Genomic DNA, 19,041 nt, shown 5'->3' with positions numbered 1-19,041 from the left:
GTGAGTTATAAAGGGAAGGGATCTCAATTTAAACCAGAAATGACTAAAATACATCTTTGACTGGATCTATGAATAAATCTATGACTGGGTTTGGACAGTACTTGCTTTTTAGGCAAAACAATGAATGATGCAATCTGAAGCTGGTATTGCGTCATACATGATATGAATTGCATCATGTTATTCCTAGAAGTCATGGATGATGCAATCATAACAAAGCTTACATCACTCTGATGAACAAATTGCCCTATATCAGCTCTAGAAATCATACAGTGTCGTGCTCGCTTATTTGTCAGTGTTTGATTTTGCAAAGGGACACATTTCTGTTTAGCCAAAGTGAGCAGAGATGCCTCGTACTTGTGTGAACAGTGCAGATAACTTCTGCTATGTTTGTGGTGAAGTGACTTTTGCATCACAAAAGCGCAGTATAACCACTATGGTTAAGAAAGCCTATCACCTTTATTTTGGCTGCAAAATTGGAGATCAGGACAAGAGGTGGGCCCCACACATATGCTGCACACTTGTGCAACAAATCTTCGCCAGTGGTTGAACAGGAAAAGGAAATCTATGCCTTTTGCAGTGCCAATGATTTGGAGAGAGCCAACAGATCATACCAGCAATTGTTACTTCTGCATGGTGCCTCCAGTTGGGAAAGGTGTGTCAAAGAAGAAAAAGTGGACTGTGCATTATCCAAACATTCCATCCGCTATACGCCCAGTACCCCACGGAGAAGGACTGCCAGTTCCTGATGCACCAGAATCATTCTCACTTGAGTCAGACGAGGAAGAAGAAGAAACAACTTCTGGTCCTGAACCATCAATGTCACAGGACCCACATTTTCTCCCATCCTCCTCCTCTGAACCACACCTCATAACACAAGGTGAACTGAATGACCTTGTCAGGGATTTGGAACTACCCAAGAGTAAGGCAGAGCTGTTGGGCTCCAGACTACAGCAGTGGAATCTCCTGGCAGGTGATGTTAGGGTTTCCACGTTCCGTGACCGTCAAAAGGATCTTGTCCCATTCTTCTTCATGGAAGGTGATCTTGTAGCCTGCAACAACATCGATGGTGTGATGGCAGCCCTCAACATCGTTCACGATCCAGATGAGTGGAGACTGTTCATTGATTCATCGAAGACGAGTCTTAAAGCTGTTTTACTGCATAATGGCAATGTTTTGCCATCAATTCCAGTTGGTCATGCAGTCCATATGAAGGAAACCTATGACAACATGAAACAACTTTTGAGGTGCATAAACTATGACCAACATCAGTGGCAGCTTTGTGGCGATTTGAAGGTTGTTGCTCTCTTGCTTGGTCTGCAGACTGGATACACAAAGTACTGCTGTTTTCTCTGCGAATGGGATAGTCGTGCAAGAGATTCCCACTACATCAAGAAAGATTGGCCACTCCGACAGTCATTGGAGCCTGGGAGGAAAAGTGTTCAGCATCCACCACTTGTTGAATCAAGGAAGATTTTGTTACCACCCTTACACATCAAGCTGGGTCTGATGAAGAACTTTGTCAAGGCCATTGACAAAACACAAGCAGCTTTCAAGTACCTCCGTGGAAAATTTCCAAGGTTAAGTGAAGCTAAGATAAAGGAAGGTGTCTTTGTTGGTTCTCAGATTCGTGAACTTCTTCGAGATGATGCATTTGACCATGCACTGCGTGGCAAGGAAAAGACGGCATGGAAAGCCTTCCAGTTAGTGGCAATAAATTTTCTCGGAAACAACAAGGCAGACAACTACAGGTTGTTGGTGGAAAACCTCCTCAAGGCATACAAAAGCCTTGGTTGCAACATGTCACTAAAGATACATTTTTTGCACTCTCATCTAGATTTTTTTCCACCGAACTGCGGAGCAGTGAGCGACGAGCACGGCGAGCGATTTCACCAGGACATTGCAACAATGGAGAAACGCTATCAGGGCAAATGGAGCCCATCAATGCTCGCAGACTATTGCTGGACAGTGACAAGAGATGCTCCATTTAATGAATACAAGAGACAAGCCAAGAAGCGCCGAGTAGACACTGAATAGGACTAAACTATGTACAGAATAGTTTTTTGCCTTTTGTTTCATAATAAATTTTATTTATATAACCCTTTTGCTGATTTTTAAAGTGTTACATAAACAGGACAGGTGAAATATTATCATGTAAAGCAACCATAAACACATGAAAAGACCTAGGTTTACAATTTATGATTAAAACTCTACTATCTACACAATATACATAGACATAAAATGTAAAAACTTAAATATCTTAGAAACAGTAGCCAGTTGTTTTAATTGTCATATTTGAATTCAGCACATCAAAATACATATTTTATCTCTGAAGCAGACGACTTCTCAAAAATTGTAGATCAGTGCTACCTGCTTTCAGTTCCGGTCCTTAGATCCAGCATGGTCCCCAGTCACTCAGAGTTGTGACTGCACAAAAAGACGTGCTCACCCCTGGGGTGGAGTACACCCAGGACAGATAGAATCTTTCGGAAATTTAACTGTGAAGGTTTAGCAAATCTCTACTAAAGAAGCACAAAGGGATATTTCAAAGGTTTACAACTTGGTCAAATTTGGACAGATACTCACAAGGACAGCAAAAGGCTGTGAAACTGCACAGGTAAAGTATCAGAGGGGTAGCCGTGTTAGTCTGGATCTGTGCAAAGCAACAGAGAGTCCTGTGGCACCTTTAAGACTAACAGATGTATTGGAGCATAAGCTTTCGTGGGTGAATGCCCACTTCGTCGGATGCATCCTCTTAAAGATGTCACAGGACTCTCTTTATCTGTGCAAAGCAACAGAGGCTTGAGAGAGACCCTGGTCAAGTAGGGACCGGACTGTGACACTCCCCAGGCAGAAAGGCCTGGGAGAGAGAGAACCCTAACTAAAAGGGGGCAGAGACTGTTACAAGCTCTCCAAGCAAAGAGGCCTGAGAGAAGATCCTAAGGAATCAGGACAGAGGCTGAGAAACTCTCCAGGCAAGGTGACCTGGGAGAGACCCTGCTCAAACCGAGAGCCCAAGAAGGTGATGGGACTGAGTGAGAAGCAACCCAAGGAACACAGCAGCAACTATTAAAGGGAAGCAGCACGTGGCTGCTGTTTATAGGGTCTCTGGGGTGGGACTCAGAGTAATGGGAGGTCTTGAGTCCCCCCGCTGGCTGCTGAGGAAATGGCCTAAGGCCCAAGAAGGGGATAAGACTTGATACTAAAAGCCCGAGAAAGGGGCTAGAATTTAAACAGGCCCAGAGATGGGGCTGAAGACCCCAGAGAGGGCCAAACCGTTTGTTGGATTTTGTTACCCCAGAAGGGGTTCGTTCGTGCATATTAATTGAGAGACTTAGCCGGAGGGCTGAGCCACTGAAGACTCACCTGTCAAGGGCAACAGCCATCAGGAGGCGCCAGGAAGAAGAAAGAGTGCAGGATTGCACCCAGCCAACAGGAAGTGTTCAAGAGAGATGAGTGCACCTCGTCACAGCAGTGCAATAAGCCATGCCTATAACACATACCATTCTGTTCTTAAACTCATTGCTACACACTACTACTGTGTCTGGCAGAACGTTCTATGATCTAAATCATGCAGGACTGGAAATACCTCCTCTTCTCTAGCTTAAAAATACCATTCTGCACTTTTAGTTGAGAAAGCCAGTGAGACTACACCTACAATACCGCAGCGCTGAGAACCAAAACAGCAGAAACATAAGCCAGGGGCCAACAGCTTTTTTTTTTTTTTTGGTTTCCCATTAGTTAGTTATTGCCGGGGGGAGGGTGTTTTTGAGCACAAAATCCATACAGTTTGTGAACAGGGTCATAATTGCAGGTGCCACCCAATAGTCAGCAGGGGCATGGCAGGTTATCTTTTTCCTGGCACTCCCCTGTTGGCAGCCACTCTGGACCTGAGGTGGTCTGTCCCTTTTGTTACTCAGCACTTTGGCCAGATCATGTTTTATGTATGCTGTTTTCAGGGTATAAAGAGTCCAGCAATTGGGGAGTCCTCTGGGTTATGCAAGGGGGCTTTGGGTCTGCCCCCCTAGTTTGAGGTCTTGGGATCTTGACCCTTTTGTCCTCAGGGTTTCTCTCCCCTAGACTCCCCGTATCAGGGGTCTGTTTCTGTCTTTGGCACTCCCTAGAGGCTGGTAGGGGAATCCAAGCCCACCCTCTCCACTGGATTCTGATCCAGGGTCCATTGTAAGCAGCTAAGTCCTGCACCACCAAATGCTCTACTGCTGCCTCCATGGATCACTTCCTACCAGATCCCTGTTTCCCAATGGGCAAAGTAGCTGGAATCAAAGATAAAGTTTCAGAACTTCCGAGACTCACATCTCTCTTCCCTTTGAGTCCAACACACCTCAGGAGCTCCCGCGAAACTCCTTCTCAGGAGTTCAGTGTGCAAGTCAGTTCACCTCCACTTTCTACTGCCCTCCTGAGCTGGCTGCTCTCCCTTTGAGAGCCTCCTCCAAGCCATGCATGCTTTGCAGGTGTGGCAGAGTGGACCCAAAGCAGCTGCTTAACCCCTTCTTTACCAGTGCTGTGTTTGTATACCCTATCATACTGTGCAACAAAAAACAGATATGTTCCTCCTAACCTGTACACAGTTTCTAAGCAACCAAATAACGTGTTGCATATAGTACCTTCATAATTGCTGTAAAAACATTTTTGCTCTATCTGCATTGCTAAATTACTGAGGAAAAGATGACTTACAGCAAATATCTGCATTCAGTGAAACCTAATAGAGCGCTTAGAGCTTGGGGTAGGTTAGCATGAAATTTAATTTTGGCAAATCCACCTGAGGCCAGGGAAGCACATAATAAGCTGTACATTTGGAATTACCTGTTTTACAGTACATAAAGAAACAAAAATGGTACTTCTAAATGAATACCTATTAAAGGAGAAAACGCTGCCTGTGCACAAAAAGTTACCTGAAAGAGAGAGAGAAAGAGACAGAACTGACCACTAAAAGCGGAACTACTTGACCTACTTTAATCAAATAAGTGTTAAAAATACTGCTGTGGTAAACAGGAATAAAGTTTCTCCTATCTATTTTCTCCCCCCTTTAATTTTGTCTCGAGTCTCAAAAATATCCATTGGTTTTCCAAGATGTGAGCCATAAAACTGGTAAAATGATAATTAGCACACAAACTTTCCAACCCACTGTTTGAGAACGTTCATGTTGCACGCTTCTACTATGCCTACCTGCTCTGAGCTTGATAACTTCAAGGCTACACCAGCTAACGAAAAACTCAGCTTTCAAAACAGCAGAATCCTCGTGAATTTCAAAACATTTTTTTCTATACTGGGTGGGGAAGAGATCCAGCTATGCTGCGAGCCAGGACCAGCTTGAAACTCTGCCAGACTCTAGTCAATCCCACCAGCCAAGCCTCATGAAGGGGAAGGAACCTCGGTAAGTGTGTGCATGCATTACAAAGTTTACATGTAAAGATGGCACCCAGCCCATCCCCAAGTTAAGACACAGGGTATCAGGTTTTCACTGTTTTACTCATACATGAAGATACAGCAGAACAAACAGCATTCTCCTGTAAGGTAAGGGAGGAGCTCATGTGGAGCAGTTTGTTTATGTACATAACAATGTCCCTTGTAGCATAGTAAGGGCCCTGGAATCCTGAGAGATCTCAATGAAATTTTTATGTAAATACTCTGCAATCCTCTTCCAAAGGATGTCTGCCTTATTATTTCCTCTGTGGTAGGACACCTTCCTATGCCACTCTGCACTGAGTTTGGCTGGAACCATTATAGTAAACAAGCTAGTGGCACATGGGTCCAGGCAGTTTTGGGACGCCAGTGGCAGCTGTGCTTTTGTTACCCTCAGTGAGATCAGCTAAAATCACCACCGCCTGTGGAAAATAGTACCAGTATTCAGTGCCATTGCCCTATACTTGAACCCATGGAAATAGGGCCTGAAATGTTATTTCATGCAACCTAAAATCTTAATGCCTCCTTCCTTCCCCCATGCCCTTCTGGGCCATATCCACCATGGCTGGGACTTAAGAGAAGTGCTGTGCAGAGGTACTCCAAAGCTGAAGTGTCAATAAACATAATCTTTAAAAAAATGTAGAATAAGGGAAGGGAGTTTAGAAATTCATCTTTCACTGCCCATTACGGCTGTAAATACAACAATACATCTGTCTGTTTTATCTGTAGCTCCCGCCGTTGCAGCCTTGAGGGGGGGCCCCCCTCCATACCAGCAGAATGCCTGACCTTGATGAGGAGGACAAAGGAGAGGGCTAAGAAGGATATGGTTAGCGAGATCCTGCAAGCAGTGTTGCACCAGATCAGAAACTCAGGGCTTAGTGGACCAACATGGCAGACCGCATGCAGAGGGATAGAGAAGACAGGAAAATATTGAGAGACACCCAGGTATCCCAGCAGGAAAAGGAAAGGAAGATGCACCAGAACATATTGGGATTCTCAGGCAGCAAACACAAATGTTGCAGACTCTACTTGACCTACAGGTCCAACTATCACAGACTTGCCACCCTTTGCGGTCTGTGGAAATCTCTATGGTGGCAGGTCCCTGCACTCCCAACATTCCACGTGGCACCATGTGTCACATCCTACCCTATTACTCCATGTCAGGGGACAATGAGGACAACCACAGCTTCACATACACTGACCTATGAAAGGCATGATTGGTGTGTGTGTAGCCAAAATGTCCTGCATTTGTGCACTGGATTGGTGGAAATGTTTGCTCCCTAATTTTAAAGTTCTGTTCCATTAATCTAAATTAAAGTTTATATTGGATTGTCCTTTTTTATTTGCACATTGGGGTTTTTTTGCACTGCTTTTGTCACCCAAGATTCTATTTTTTGAAAATAAATTCATCTTTATTAGTTCACCATACATATTGCAGAATGTATAGCAGTACTCAAAGCACCCAGTAATTTTAAGCATGCAGCACCACAGGACTCATAGGTTCAAGGAAACACCCAGGCATGTGTGTAAATGTACAGGAAGCACAGCATAATTCATAGTTTCAGTGAAAGTGTAATAATTATAAACATACAGCAAGCACTGAACAGTTCATAGGTTCATTAAAAGACAGAGTTATATGTATAAATGTATACCAACCAGGGCTTTGGAGCTGTGCTCCGGCTCCGCTCCAGCTCCAAGCAAAAACCTGCAGCTCCACTGCTCCGGAGCTGCTCTGCGCTCCAGCTCCGGGCTCCGCTCCAAAGCCCTGAACCAACTACTACACAATTCCCAACAGCCCAACCATCTTAAGGGGCAGAGTGCAGTCAAGCACAGCACATTAATGTGACTAACCTCTTTAAGTGCTCTTTCCAAGCCTTCCACAACTGCATAGCTCCACGTTAGGCTTCTTACAATGGCCCTGGTATCTGGCTGTTTAAACTCAGCTGACAGACACTCCACCTCTAACCCAGTGGCAACTTTCCTCCCTTTGCCTCACAGATATTACACAGGACATAACAGGCAGCTATAACCATTGGGATACTTTTATCACCAAAATCCAATCTTGTGAGGAAACACCGCCAGCATCCCTTCAGTCTACCAAAAGCACATTAAGCTATGGCACCTGCTGAGGCCGTAGTTGAATCTTTCCTTGATGCTGTCAAGGTGGCCAGTGTACAGCTTCATAAGCCAGGAGAACAAGGAGTAGGCTGGGTTCTCCGATGAACATTATTGGTATTTCAATATTGCCAAAGGTAATCCATTGGTCAGGAAAGAATGTCTGTGCTTGCAGCTTTCTGAAAAGTGCTATGTTCTTAAATATGCATGCGTCATTGCACCTTTCCTGACCAGCCCACACTGGTATAAAATCAGTGGTTCTCAACTAGGAGTCCGGGGCCCCCGGGAAGCAGGTTTCAGGGGGGTCCGCCAAAATAAACCAGAGACCAGGGCAGACGTTAGACCAGGGGTCGGCAACCTTTCAGAAGTGGTGTGCCAAGTCTTCATTTATTCACTCTAATTTAAGGTTTCGCGTGCCGGTAATACATTTTAAGGTCTCTTTCTCTAAGTCTATAATATATAACTAAACTATTGTTGTATGTAAAGTAAATAAGGTTTTTAAAATGTTTAAGAAGCTTCATTTAAAATTAAATTAAAATGCAGAGCTCCCCGGACCGGTGGCCAGGACCCAGGAAGTGTGAGTGCCACTGAAAATCAGCTTACGTGCAACCGATGGCACGCGTGCCATCGGTTGCCTACCCCTGTGTTAGACTTACTGGGGCCCAGGACTGAAAGCCGAAGCCTGAGCCCCACCGCCTGGGGCTAAAAGCCTCAGCCCAAGCAACAATTGCCCTGCTTGCTAACCCCTAATGTCGACCCTGGGTTTTAATCTATTGGATATGCAGAAAAACAGTTGTGGTACAGGTGTGCCGGGGAATGTTAACAACGTGTTGGGGGAGGGGGACTTAGAAAGAAAAAGGTTGAGAACCCCTGGTATAAATGATGTGTCCCCAGTGATCCAGCAATGCTTGCATAACCACAGAAAAGTAGCCCTTTGTGTTGATGTACTCTGTGGCAGGTGGGCTGGTACCAAAACAACGATACGTGTGCCATCTATCACCCCTCCACAGTTCAGGAATTCAACCGCTGCAAATCATTCTGCTATGCCTTGCACACGGCCAAGAGTCACAGTCCTGCATAGCAGGACACAATTAATGGCCCTGCACACTTGCATGACAACAACTCCCACTATACACTTTCCAACTCCAAAATGATTTCCCACTGACCAGTAGCAATCCCATGCTGCAAGCTACCAGAGTGCAACTGTCACTTGCTTCTCAACTGTCAGTGCAGCTCTCATTCTAGTGTCCTTGAGCTGGAAGGCTGGAGTGAGCTCGGCACACCGATCCAGAAATAGAATTTTCAGATGCGAAAGGCAACATTCATCATCCCAAACCAACATTACAATGCTATCTCACCAATCAGTGCTTGTTTCTTAGGCTCAGAAGCAGTGCTCCACCGTCTGCAGCTACTCTGTGAATGCCACTAACAGCCATGAATTGTTTTTCACTATGTCCCTTAACAATCTGTCCTCCCAGCTACAGAACTTTGGATTCCGCTTCAATCCACTGAAGGTTCCATAGCTGAGAACATGTCAAAGCACACAACTGAACTTTGTAGCAGGGTCCACACGACGAGTTATTGTGTGGCGAGCTAGTGCACTGTAGATTCATATCCTGCCTTGCTGTTCACTCAGGCTAGGTCTACACTACGGGGGGGGGGGGGGGGGGGGGGGGGGTGTCGGTCGACCTAAGATACGCAACTTTAGCTACATGAATAGCGTAGCTGAAGTTGTGTATTTTAGGTCGACTTACCTGGCTGTGAGGACGGCAGCGAGTCGACCGCTGCCACGCCGCCGTCGACTCCGCTTCCGCCTCTTGCCGCGGTGGATTTCCGGAGTCGACAGCAGAGCCATCGGGGATCGATTTTATCGCGTCTTCACTAGACGCGATAAGTCGATCCCCAATAGATCGATTGCTACCTGCCGATCCGGCGGGTAGTGAAGACGTGCCCTGACTGTGTAGACAAGCCATTCGTTCACCCAAACTAAACAGTGCTTTTCCATCTGCCCCAAAGAATGCACCAACAAGATGGCAGAAAGTTTAAGAACAGCCAGTAATTATTTACTGATCTGCAAGTAGTCTTATCAGGTTATACTAAAATACACAATAAACCTGTTTTAATAACACAAATTAATAGGAATACGTCTGTGGAGAATAGGGGATTATATTACACTTTCAGGTGATTGGGTGAAAAAGCCTAAAAAATTCACACTCTCATTACCAAAAACAAACAAAATAATTTGACTTTTTGCTTCTAAGTTTTATTCTATTTTGCACTGAAATATACACCCCACCAAGGTGGTTTGTAACAGTCCACTCAATTAAGATATGCAGCACATAAATGAAGAGGTCCTTCTCATTTTCTATTCATGCCACTGTCCTCCGTATACTTTTGGCATCTAGTGACATGAGTGCCAGGTTAAAAATTATAGTGACAAAATGAAGAGTTTGACAACTTTAGCAGGCTACTGGGTTAGAAGATATTTCACTCTCTAATAATAAAATTTTACACTGATACTGAAATGCTTTGGGTAAAAGGTTCAAACTATACCCCACTGAAAACAGAGACAACTCTGAGAAAGAACAGGGCAACCAACTGCCATAAACATGCTGCAAGACAGCAGGGGTGTGAATATTTTAGTCAAGGATGCTAGGAAAAATCCCTACTCAACTAAACTGCCCTGTGATCTTTAGCATGCCTTCCTGTGATGACTTCTAATCCCTATCTGATCAGCCAGCCATTCAATGCACTTTAGCAAATCTTTTCAAGAGAGTGTAAATTAAGTTTGCTGACACCAAACAACCAAAAGCTTTTATTGAAAGTGTACCTTTTCCAAGATTAAGAGTGGCCTTGCCTGGATCCTTTTTATAAAAAGTGACACCGTCCAAGCATGGCCACGTTAGACTCTATTTTCATGTACAGACCAAACTTTTCTGTTACTTTAAAATGGTCATCACATGGTAAATGAAAACGAACAACTATTTTCAGAGTGCAAGACTAGCAAAGGGTGAGACTTTACTTTCAGAGGAACTCTTGATTAACCCAAATGGGCACTAACTTGGTAAACTCTAGTTGCATTCTTCCATGCAGTTTTACAAACCATGAACTCAAAACTAAACAAACAGAAAGTACAAGCCACACAGAATAGCTCCTATATTTTCCCTGAAGCTCCCCGATCCGATGCCTGATGAGCACCACCAAGTTGTCTTTCTATTCTCAGTAATAGGACCCTTCTTTTGAAGGTGCTGAAGTGTTTAAATCAAGACTAGATGATTCCTAAAGACATGCTGTAGTGTAGTTCAAACAGAAGTTATAGGTTTGATGCACAAATTCCAGGGTAAGGTTCTTTGGCTAGTGTTATGCAGGAGGTCAGACTAGATGATTATAATGGTCCCTACTTAAAAATTATTATGTAGTTTCAGTTGCATCTAGTTAGCTCCCAATGAGGAGTGTCTCCATGAGTTGCCTCCAAATTCTGAATGTAAGTTAACCCTTGAAACCCTAGACCATTGTCTATCTTGACAGGCCTTATTTATAGGGACACCTCTGGGGTGGGATGTTTCAGGTGTTTGAGGATTCCTCCGGGGGCAACAAAAGAGCTGTACACCGTTTCACACAGCAAAACACATAATTAAGGGTACCATTTCCACATGAAAGGACCCGGCTCTCTGGTCACATTTTTCTCCTTTTGTTGAACATTCTAAGTCTGACTTAGTTTGTTAGCTGGGAGGACAGAGGCTGTTTTATTACTTGTTTGTACAGTGCCTAGCACAGTGGGGCCTTGATGCTTAACTGATTCTTCTAGGTGATACTTTAATACAAATAATGAATAACAGATATTATTAGGAACAAAAACAGAAGAGAAAAAAAGCCTTCAAAACTCAGGAAGAATCTGTTCCCACAAGGGAAGGAATGTTGGCCAGGCATGAGAGCTTTCCCCCCCTTTGTAATTTGGATTGTTGCTTTGGGGTTGTTTTTTCAAAATAGAATATTAACTTTAGAGTATCCAGTAAAGCTAAAATGAATTAAATCATTCTCTTTGTCTATTATGACTGAGAATCAGATATAATACATACTCAGAAAAAGCACTTAAATAGTGTGATCAAATTACTTTTCATCAATATTGCCCTAGGAATTATAGATATACTTTAAAGATTTCACACTTGTTAAATATTTCAATACATTTAATGTTGCTCAGAAAACTGAAAATGACTCAAGCAACCTATGATGGTTTAAGATATACTATTTGGACTTCAGATTTCATTATAGTTGTACGGAAAAAAAAAAATTCCCAATTGAGGTCAACAATCATATGTCTTGCCTGCCAATTCTTGCAAGCAATGTTACCTGTTACTCCTCAGCCAGCAGCTTCAGAAAACTCTACTCAATTTTTCCTACTTAAAGTTTTTGACCACTGTGAAAAGAAATAAAACAAGATATCCCAAGATAAAGGGTGCAATCCATATGATGTGAGGTTCTTAAATCAACACAGCGATGGCTTTCAAACAAGGAATGTAAGAAAAATCTTGCAAGTCACTGCTTTATCTGTAAGATCATCTTATCAGACAAAACACGGATGAGGACAAATTAGGTCTGGCTATAGTATAAACAGGTCCACCAGCATTAATGCATCAAAAGAACTCAAGTCTGTAGTTCTTTTTTGAAAACACTCAGGGAAAAGTACACATTGCCACATCTCTCACACCTCTCTAGCATGATTTAATCCTCTTAAAAACAAATAATTTTTAACAACAAAAGTAAGGTATAACCCAGTGGGTCTCAAACTTTTTTTACTGGTGACCCCTTTCACATCGCAAGCCTCTGAGTGCAAGTCCCCTAATATAATAAAAAAGGTGTTTAATTTATTTAATACCTTTATAAACGCTGGAGGCAAGCAGGGTTTGGGGTGGAGGTTAACAGCTCACGACTCCCCATTACCTTGCGACCACCTGAGCGGTCCCAACCCCCAGTTTGAGAACCCCTGGTATAACCCTGCCGTACATTCTAGCAAAAATAGTCACTTCATCTAAATGTATGGTGGTTGTTTTTAAATTTGAAAGTATATATAAGAAAGATAGTATGAGTTTCCCTAAGCTTGCCAAGGGTCAAACGGACTGGAGTTCAATAAAAGAAAAAAGAAAAAAAAAAAAAAGAATTGTATTGATTCCCCCAGCCTACCACACAAAGAGGACACAAATAAAGTGTACAGTTATATACACACTAGGATTAGAAAATCTGAAAATCCTGGCTGCCAATCCTATGCACAGATTACCCACTCCAAATTTCCCTTTTTTCACAGTTGCCTAAACATGAGACTCCATTCTCAACACTTGTTTCATTTTATTTTCTAAAACTGCCCACACTGATAATAGCGAGCAAGAGCAATGAACATTATTACTGTTTTACAGGGCATCTTAGCACTGTGGTGGGATATATCACAATGAGATCACCTCAAAGGTAAGGGTATGATTTCAGTCAAAAGATACAAAGTGCAGCCTCTGGAGTGGCCCTTTTTATAACACTAACATAGCACACAATGTCACAAGAACTACACGATTTTAACTAAACTGGACAGTAGTGGGGCTGAGGCAGGGCACCAGAGTCTACTCCAGATGCCACTGAAGTCAATGGGAAGTTTCCTATTGACTTCAAAAAGGTACTGGACGACACCCTGGAGTCAGGAGATCTGGTTTCCACTCCTTTCTCTACTGCTGAGCGGTGTGTGGTACCAGGCATGCCACCTTGCCCCTCCGTGTCAAAGTTTCCCATTCTGTAAACTGGGGGTAGCTCCTTACCAGGTATGTTTTAATGCTTAATATTTGTAACACACTCAAGTACAGTAGATGAAAGATGCTACATTCACCTCATTGAAACCTTGACTCAAGACCCATTTCTACCACAGTGTCTGTGATAAACTGGGAACTGATAGCAGCTAAGCAAATGGCTATTAGGGAATACTGATATCAATATTTCTCTCATCCCCTAACGCCCCTACTCTACTTGCGCTACATTGATGACATCATCATCTGGACCCATGGGAAGGATGCCCTTGAGGAATTCCACCAGGATTTCAACAATTTCCACCCCACCATCAACCTCAGCCTGGACCAGTCCACACAAGAGATCCACTTCCTGGACACTACAGTGCAAATAAGCGATGGTCACATAACCACCACCGTATACCGGAAACCTACTGACCGCTATACTTACCTACATGCCTCCAGCTTTCATCCAGACCACATCACACAATTCATTGTCTACAGCCAAGCTCTAAGATACAACCGCATTTTCTCCAATCTCTCAGACAGAGACAAACACCTACCGGATCTCTATCAAGCGTTCTTAAAACTACAATACCCACCTGCTGAAGTGAAGAAACAGATTGACAGAGCCAGAAGGGTACCCAGAAGTCACCTACTACAGGCCAGTCCCAACAAAGAAAGTAACAGAACGCCACTAGCCGTCACCTATAGCCCCCAACTAAAACCTTTCCAGTGCATCATCAAGGATCTACCACCTATCCTGAAGGACGATCCCTCACTCTCACAGACCTTGGAAGACAGGCCAGTCCTCGCTTATAGACAGCCCCCCAACCTGAAGCAAATACTCACCAGCAACTACACACCACACAACAAAAACACTAACCCAGAAACCAATCCCTGCAACAAACCCCGTTGCCAACACTGTCCGCAAGTCAAGGGACACCATCATAGGACCTAACCACATCAGCCACACCATCAGGGGCTCGTTCACCTGCCCATCTACCAATGTGATATATGCCATCATGTGCCAGCAACGCCCCTCTGCCATGTACATTGGCCAAACCAGACAGTCTCTACGCAAAAGAATAAATGGACACAAATCAGACATCAAGAATTATAACATTCAAAAAACAGTAGAACACATCAATCTCCCTGGACACTCAATAACAGACTTAAAAGTGGCAATTCTACAACAAAAAACTTCAAAAACAGACTCCAACGAGAAATTGCAGAACTGGAATTAATTTGCAAACTGGACACCATCAGATTAGGCCTGAATAAAGACTGGGAGTGGATGGGTCACTACAAAAACTAATTTCCTTCTGCTGATACTCAGACCTTCTTGTCAACTGTTTGAAATGGGCCACTTTGATTGCATTGGCCTCATTAACACTACAAAAGTGATTTTTCCCTCCCTTGGTATTCACCCCTTCTTGTCAACTGTTGAGAATAGGCCACTTCCATCTTAACTAAATTGGTTCGTTAGCACTGACCTCCCACTTGGTAAGGCAACTCCCATCTTTTCATGTGCTGTATATTTATACCTGCCTACTGTATTTTCCACGACACGCATCTGACGAAGTGGGTTTTAGCCCATGAAAGCTTATGCCCAAATAAATTTGTTTGTCTCCACGGTGCCACAAGGACTTCTCGTTGTTTTTGCTGATACAGACTAACACTGCTACCCCTCTGAAACCTGTCATTAATATTTCTGGTATATTTTTTTAAAAATAGTTTTACGTGAAACCTGCTAATTGTCACATAATTGTATGCTCCTATCCCTGTTATTCTTGTCCAGTCCCCTCCATATATTTGTTGCATCTTGTCTTCATTCAGATTGCAAGGTCTTTGGCACAGAGGCCATTTTCAATATGTGTTTGTATGGGGTTTGGCACAATGGTGCCTTGATCCTATCTGGGGCTCCTGGGCACTAGCAAAATACAAATAAATAATAATCTGGGTAATCATCATTTAGTATGAGCTACAATTATCCTTATTTTCATCAAGGCAAAGACAAAAGATAAAGTATCTGTCTTAAAGCATATTCTGTATATCTCTAATAAAACAATGCTAACACTTGATTTGGCAACAACAACAAAACACAAAAGCAGGGGAAAAAATCATCATCAGAACCTGAGAGCTACTTCCTAAACTAACATTTTATTTTCTTCCCCTGAACAGATATTCAATATAATTTAGAAAAATTTTAACCAGGGATGTTTTTCCTTTTATGAAATTCTATACAATTTAGAAACCAGGCTTCCTTTTACTGAATTTTTAGAGAAGATACATTCATCAATAGCAAGAACATACATAACACTCCAATCACAGGTAAGAAATAAGATGACAAATTTGAGAGTATTTAAGTGTTCTGACTAGATTTTTTCCTCTATTTGTTTTGTGTGTGTTTAATAAAGCATTTTAAAATGTTTAGTGAACTATAAGCAAAACCAAGTCCATCAGTATCACTTGGCTTGGAGGAGAGGGGGTTATTGTCAATGTCAGGCAAAGTATCAAATAGGATAACTTAAAAATTACAATTTTCTAAAAACTGTCTCGTTGTTACAGTGATCAGCAGGTACATTAACCTACAGAGTCATTTCTACAAAATGGTAACAAGTTTATCATAGTAATTTGAAAACTTCATCATACTCTATTTCTCCTCCAATTCTCAGAAAGTATGGCCATACCTGCATCACCTCCAAGCAAGCCATGGTCACCAGATGCTGATCGTCGCTGAAACTGTGGCCTTGCAGTGGACGAAGAAGGCTCCTTCATACGATCAATTACACTCTCAGACAGCTGGAAAAAACATAAAACCCAGCAAGATAAAACAGGTTGCCAAAAAAAAAAAAAAAACCACAGAATAAAAACCAAACTTCTAAAATTTTAATCAAAGATTTTAAATTAGCTTTGCAAAGCAATAGGTCTTCCACCGCCATGCCTTTCTTTCTTCCTCTCCAGACAGAGCCTGGAGGTAATTTTGAAGATTGGCAGGGGGAACAAGGGCATTTTGGGCTTGCTATAGATTAATATGAACAGAAAGCAGCAGGGTGGGGAGTAAATTGGTCTGGGGAAATAAAATAAAAAATGGAAGCAGCATAGGAAATGTAACAAGTTCTGTACGGTTGACATATTGTTTACATTTTGTTCATCAGTTTCTCTTTTCTTAGTTATTTGGATCCTAATGAAGAATCATATTTTGTGTTTGCATAACACATAGCCCAAAGGAGCCTTGACTTGACTGGGGTCTCTAGACACTACCACAATACTAATAATAACAACAGCAAGTGTAATCCTCAGCTAAATCCAATCTAACATCAGCATAAGCACAGAATTCCCACATTTGTTAATAGTTTCAATGAATATGCATTGACGTGGGAACAAGAAATGAATGCACAGATTCTGATGGGTCAACTAGGCTTATTACAGACTGAGGGAAATACTTGACAGTAATATTAGTAAAATGGGTAGAAATATGAAATATTTATAATGTTCCAATTTACAGCTGTATCTTGTTCCCACAATGCACCTTTTTGGAAAAAGTAGTAAAACATTATTATTTACTTTTTGGTCAAATTCTCCTGTGAAAAATAGGTTGCGGCTAATTAAAATCTAATTTTAACTTTATCAAAATACAAAACCAATTACATAACTAATAAAACCCTGTAAACATATTTTATTGGTACAAATTCTTAATTGAATCTCCCTGCTAAGTCTTCGATCAAATATACACTTGAAGGTTTAAAATTATTCCATCCTCCTTAATTTGCAAGGCTTAGTCAACCTCAACCCAGGTATGGTTCTGACCCTCTTTCACATGCTTAATTTTATTCATGTGAGTGTTAGCACTAAAGCTGGGGATATTCACTAGAGTAATAAGCATTTGCAGCATTGGGGCATAACAGACGTAGCAAGAAACAAGAAGATTCTAAAACTGCTTGATCGATAAAGATATAAATAGAATATGAACTGCATTTGTCCATGTCCTCCCTATATCACATCTGAACCCACGTTAATTCCCAATACTTTAAAATCAAGTTTACTCTTCCAAATGCCCTATCCATTCCCCAGCACCAGTGCAGTCACACGGACGGTAACAATGATGTAAGAGCTACTTTAAACCACACTGAGGTATTTAAAATACCATGAGTGCCTTGGGTGAAGAAGAAATACAAGGCTTTTCTGTATACTGAACTGCAGTATCTGAGGATACCAGATAACCAGGGGAGGGAAAATACTCATGTACAGCACCAGGTATCCCTGTCTGTTCTAGAGCATTCTCCCATGCAAATGGCAGAAAAGGGCAACCTGTTACCACCCAACAAGAACCCTACAGTGCCTTGTCTGGTAAAACTTTAATCTTCTGATGCAGGGAACAAGGCATTTCAAACCCTCTTAGTGTCACAGAAAAACCTGTGTGTGTGTGTTGATCAGTGACAGAATGAAAGGAGAGAGGGAGAAATAAATAGTGCATGTGGAAAGGGTGAGAGGAAAACAAGAGGAAGTCAAGGAGAAAGCGCAGGCTCTTCCAGCTCAGCGTCCCGCCTCTTCGTGTCCTCCTATGAGTTTTCCTTATAAGTCCTGATGACGACGAGATCATAGCTCCCTCTTCACGGGAACACTTCACTGCCACATAAGAAAGGCCGTACTGGGTCAGACCAAAGGTCCATCTAGGCCAGTATCCTGTCTACTGACAGTGGCCAATACCAGGTGCCCCAGAGGGAGTGAACCTAACAGGCAATGATCAAGTGATCTCTCTCCTGCCATCCATCTCCACCCTCTGACAAACAGAGGCTAGGGACATTATTCCTTACCCCTCCTGGCTAATAGCCATTAATGGACTTAACCTCCATGAATTTATCTAGTTCTCACGCTCTTCTAAGCTTCCTACAACGCACCCGGCCTCCACAATGATGATGGGCCTCCTGCAGGTGGAGGGCAGAGAAGAGAGATGGGGTCTTGGTGGCTGGGCCAGGGGCTAAGGAACAGGGGGTGACAAGCGGATGCAGCAGGGTAGGGGAAGATAGGGAGCGATGCAGTAGAGAGGAAAGGGGTCCCGGGGGAGGGGGTGCAGGGGGGGCACAGAGACAGGAGGAGGAAGAGCGGGACGGGAGGAGGCAAAGGGAGGGTCTCGGGGGCAATGGGGGTGGAAGGCACACAGGAGAACGGTGGGCAGCTCAGCGGGTCCCCGGCCTGGGGCAGAAGGGGAAATGTGGGGGGAGGAGGAAGCTGCCGGGGGTGCGGGCAGATGGACGAGGCGCTGGGCGCCCCCAGGGCCCCTGCAATGGCTGGGGGAGCGTCCCGTGGGTCCCCGGCCCCTCTCTCACCCGCACGCCCTTCACCACCGTGATATTCTCGTTCTCATCCGCCTCGAAGGTGACGCGCCGGGCGCTGCTCCCGCCGCCACCCATCGCGGCTCAAGGCTGCTAGGCCGGGGACAGCGCCAAGGAGACTCGCACACCCCTCTGCCAGCTCACCCCGCCGCAACACCACCCACCATTGGCCGGCCGTCGGCTAAGCCCCGCCCCCCACCGATAGAAGCCCCCTTCCCATTGGCTACTACGCGGTAACCATGGAAATCGCCCGGGAAAGGCAAAGGGTCCGGAAACTTTTTCCACCGAAAACTTCCAGCGGGCGGGCCCTACAAGTCCCAGAATGCACAGCGCCAAGACTGCACGGCGAAAAGGGTGAGCGAGACGCAGTGCAGGCTGGGTAGAGTAGTCCGCCAGGGTCCCCA

At 43.6% G+C, this 19,041-nt stretch overlaps 1 protein-coding gene across 2 annotated transcripts in view; it reads right to left on the bottom strand.

Moving 5' to 3' along the window:
- CHCHD3 (coiled-coil-helix-coiled-coil-helix domain containing 3) overlaps positions 1–18,789 on the bottom strand; it is a 287,502-nt gene extending 268,713 nt beyond the window's left edge. For both annotated transcript variants that reach the window (XM_065414026.1, XM_065414031.1), the window contains exons 1-2: positions 18,632–18,789; positions 15,992–16,103 (exon numbers count right to left, since the gene is read on the bottom strand). In XM_065414026.1, the coding sequence (XP_065270098.1) occupies positions 15,992–16,103; positions 18,632–18,715 (196 nt within the window). In that variant the 5' untranslated portion in view covers positions 18,716–18,789. The remainder of the gene's footprint in view (positions 1–15,991; positions 16,104–18,631) is intronic.
- Between the last annotated feature and the right edge of the window lie 252 nt (positions 18,790–19,041).

Source organism: Emys orbicularis, chromosome 1 (genome assembly GCF_028017835.1).
Source record: "Emys orbicularis isolate rEmyOrb1 chromosome 1, rEmyOrb1.hap1, whole genome shotgun sequence".
NCBI lineage: Eukaryota > Metazoa > Chordata > Testudines > Emydidae > Emys > Emys orbicularis.
Note: the sequence above shows the minus strand (reverse complement) of the source record. Positions and strands in the feature narration are given on the sequence as shown.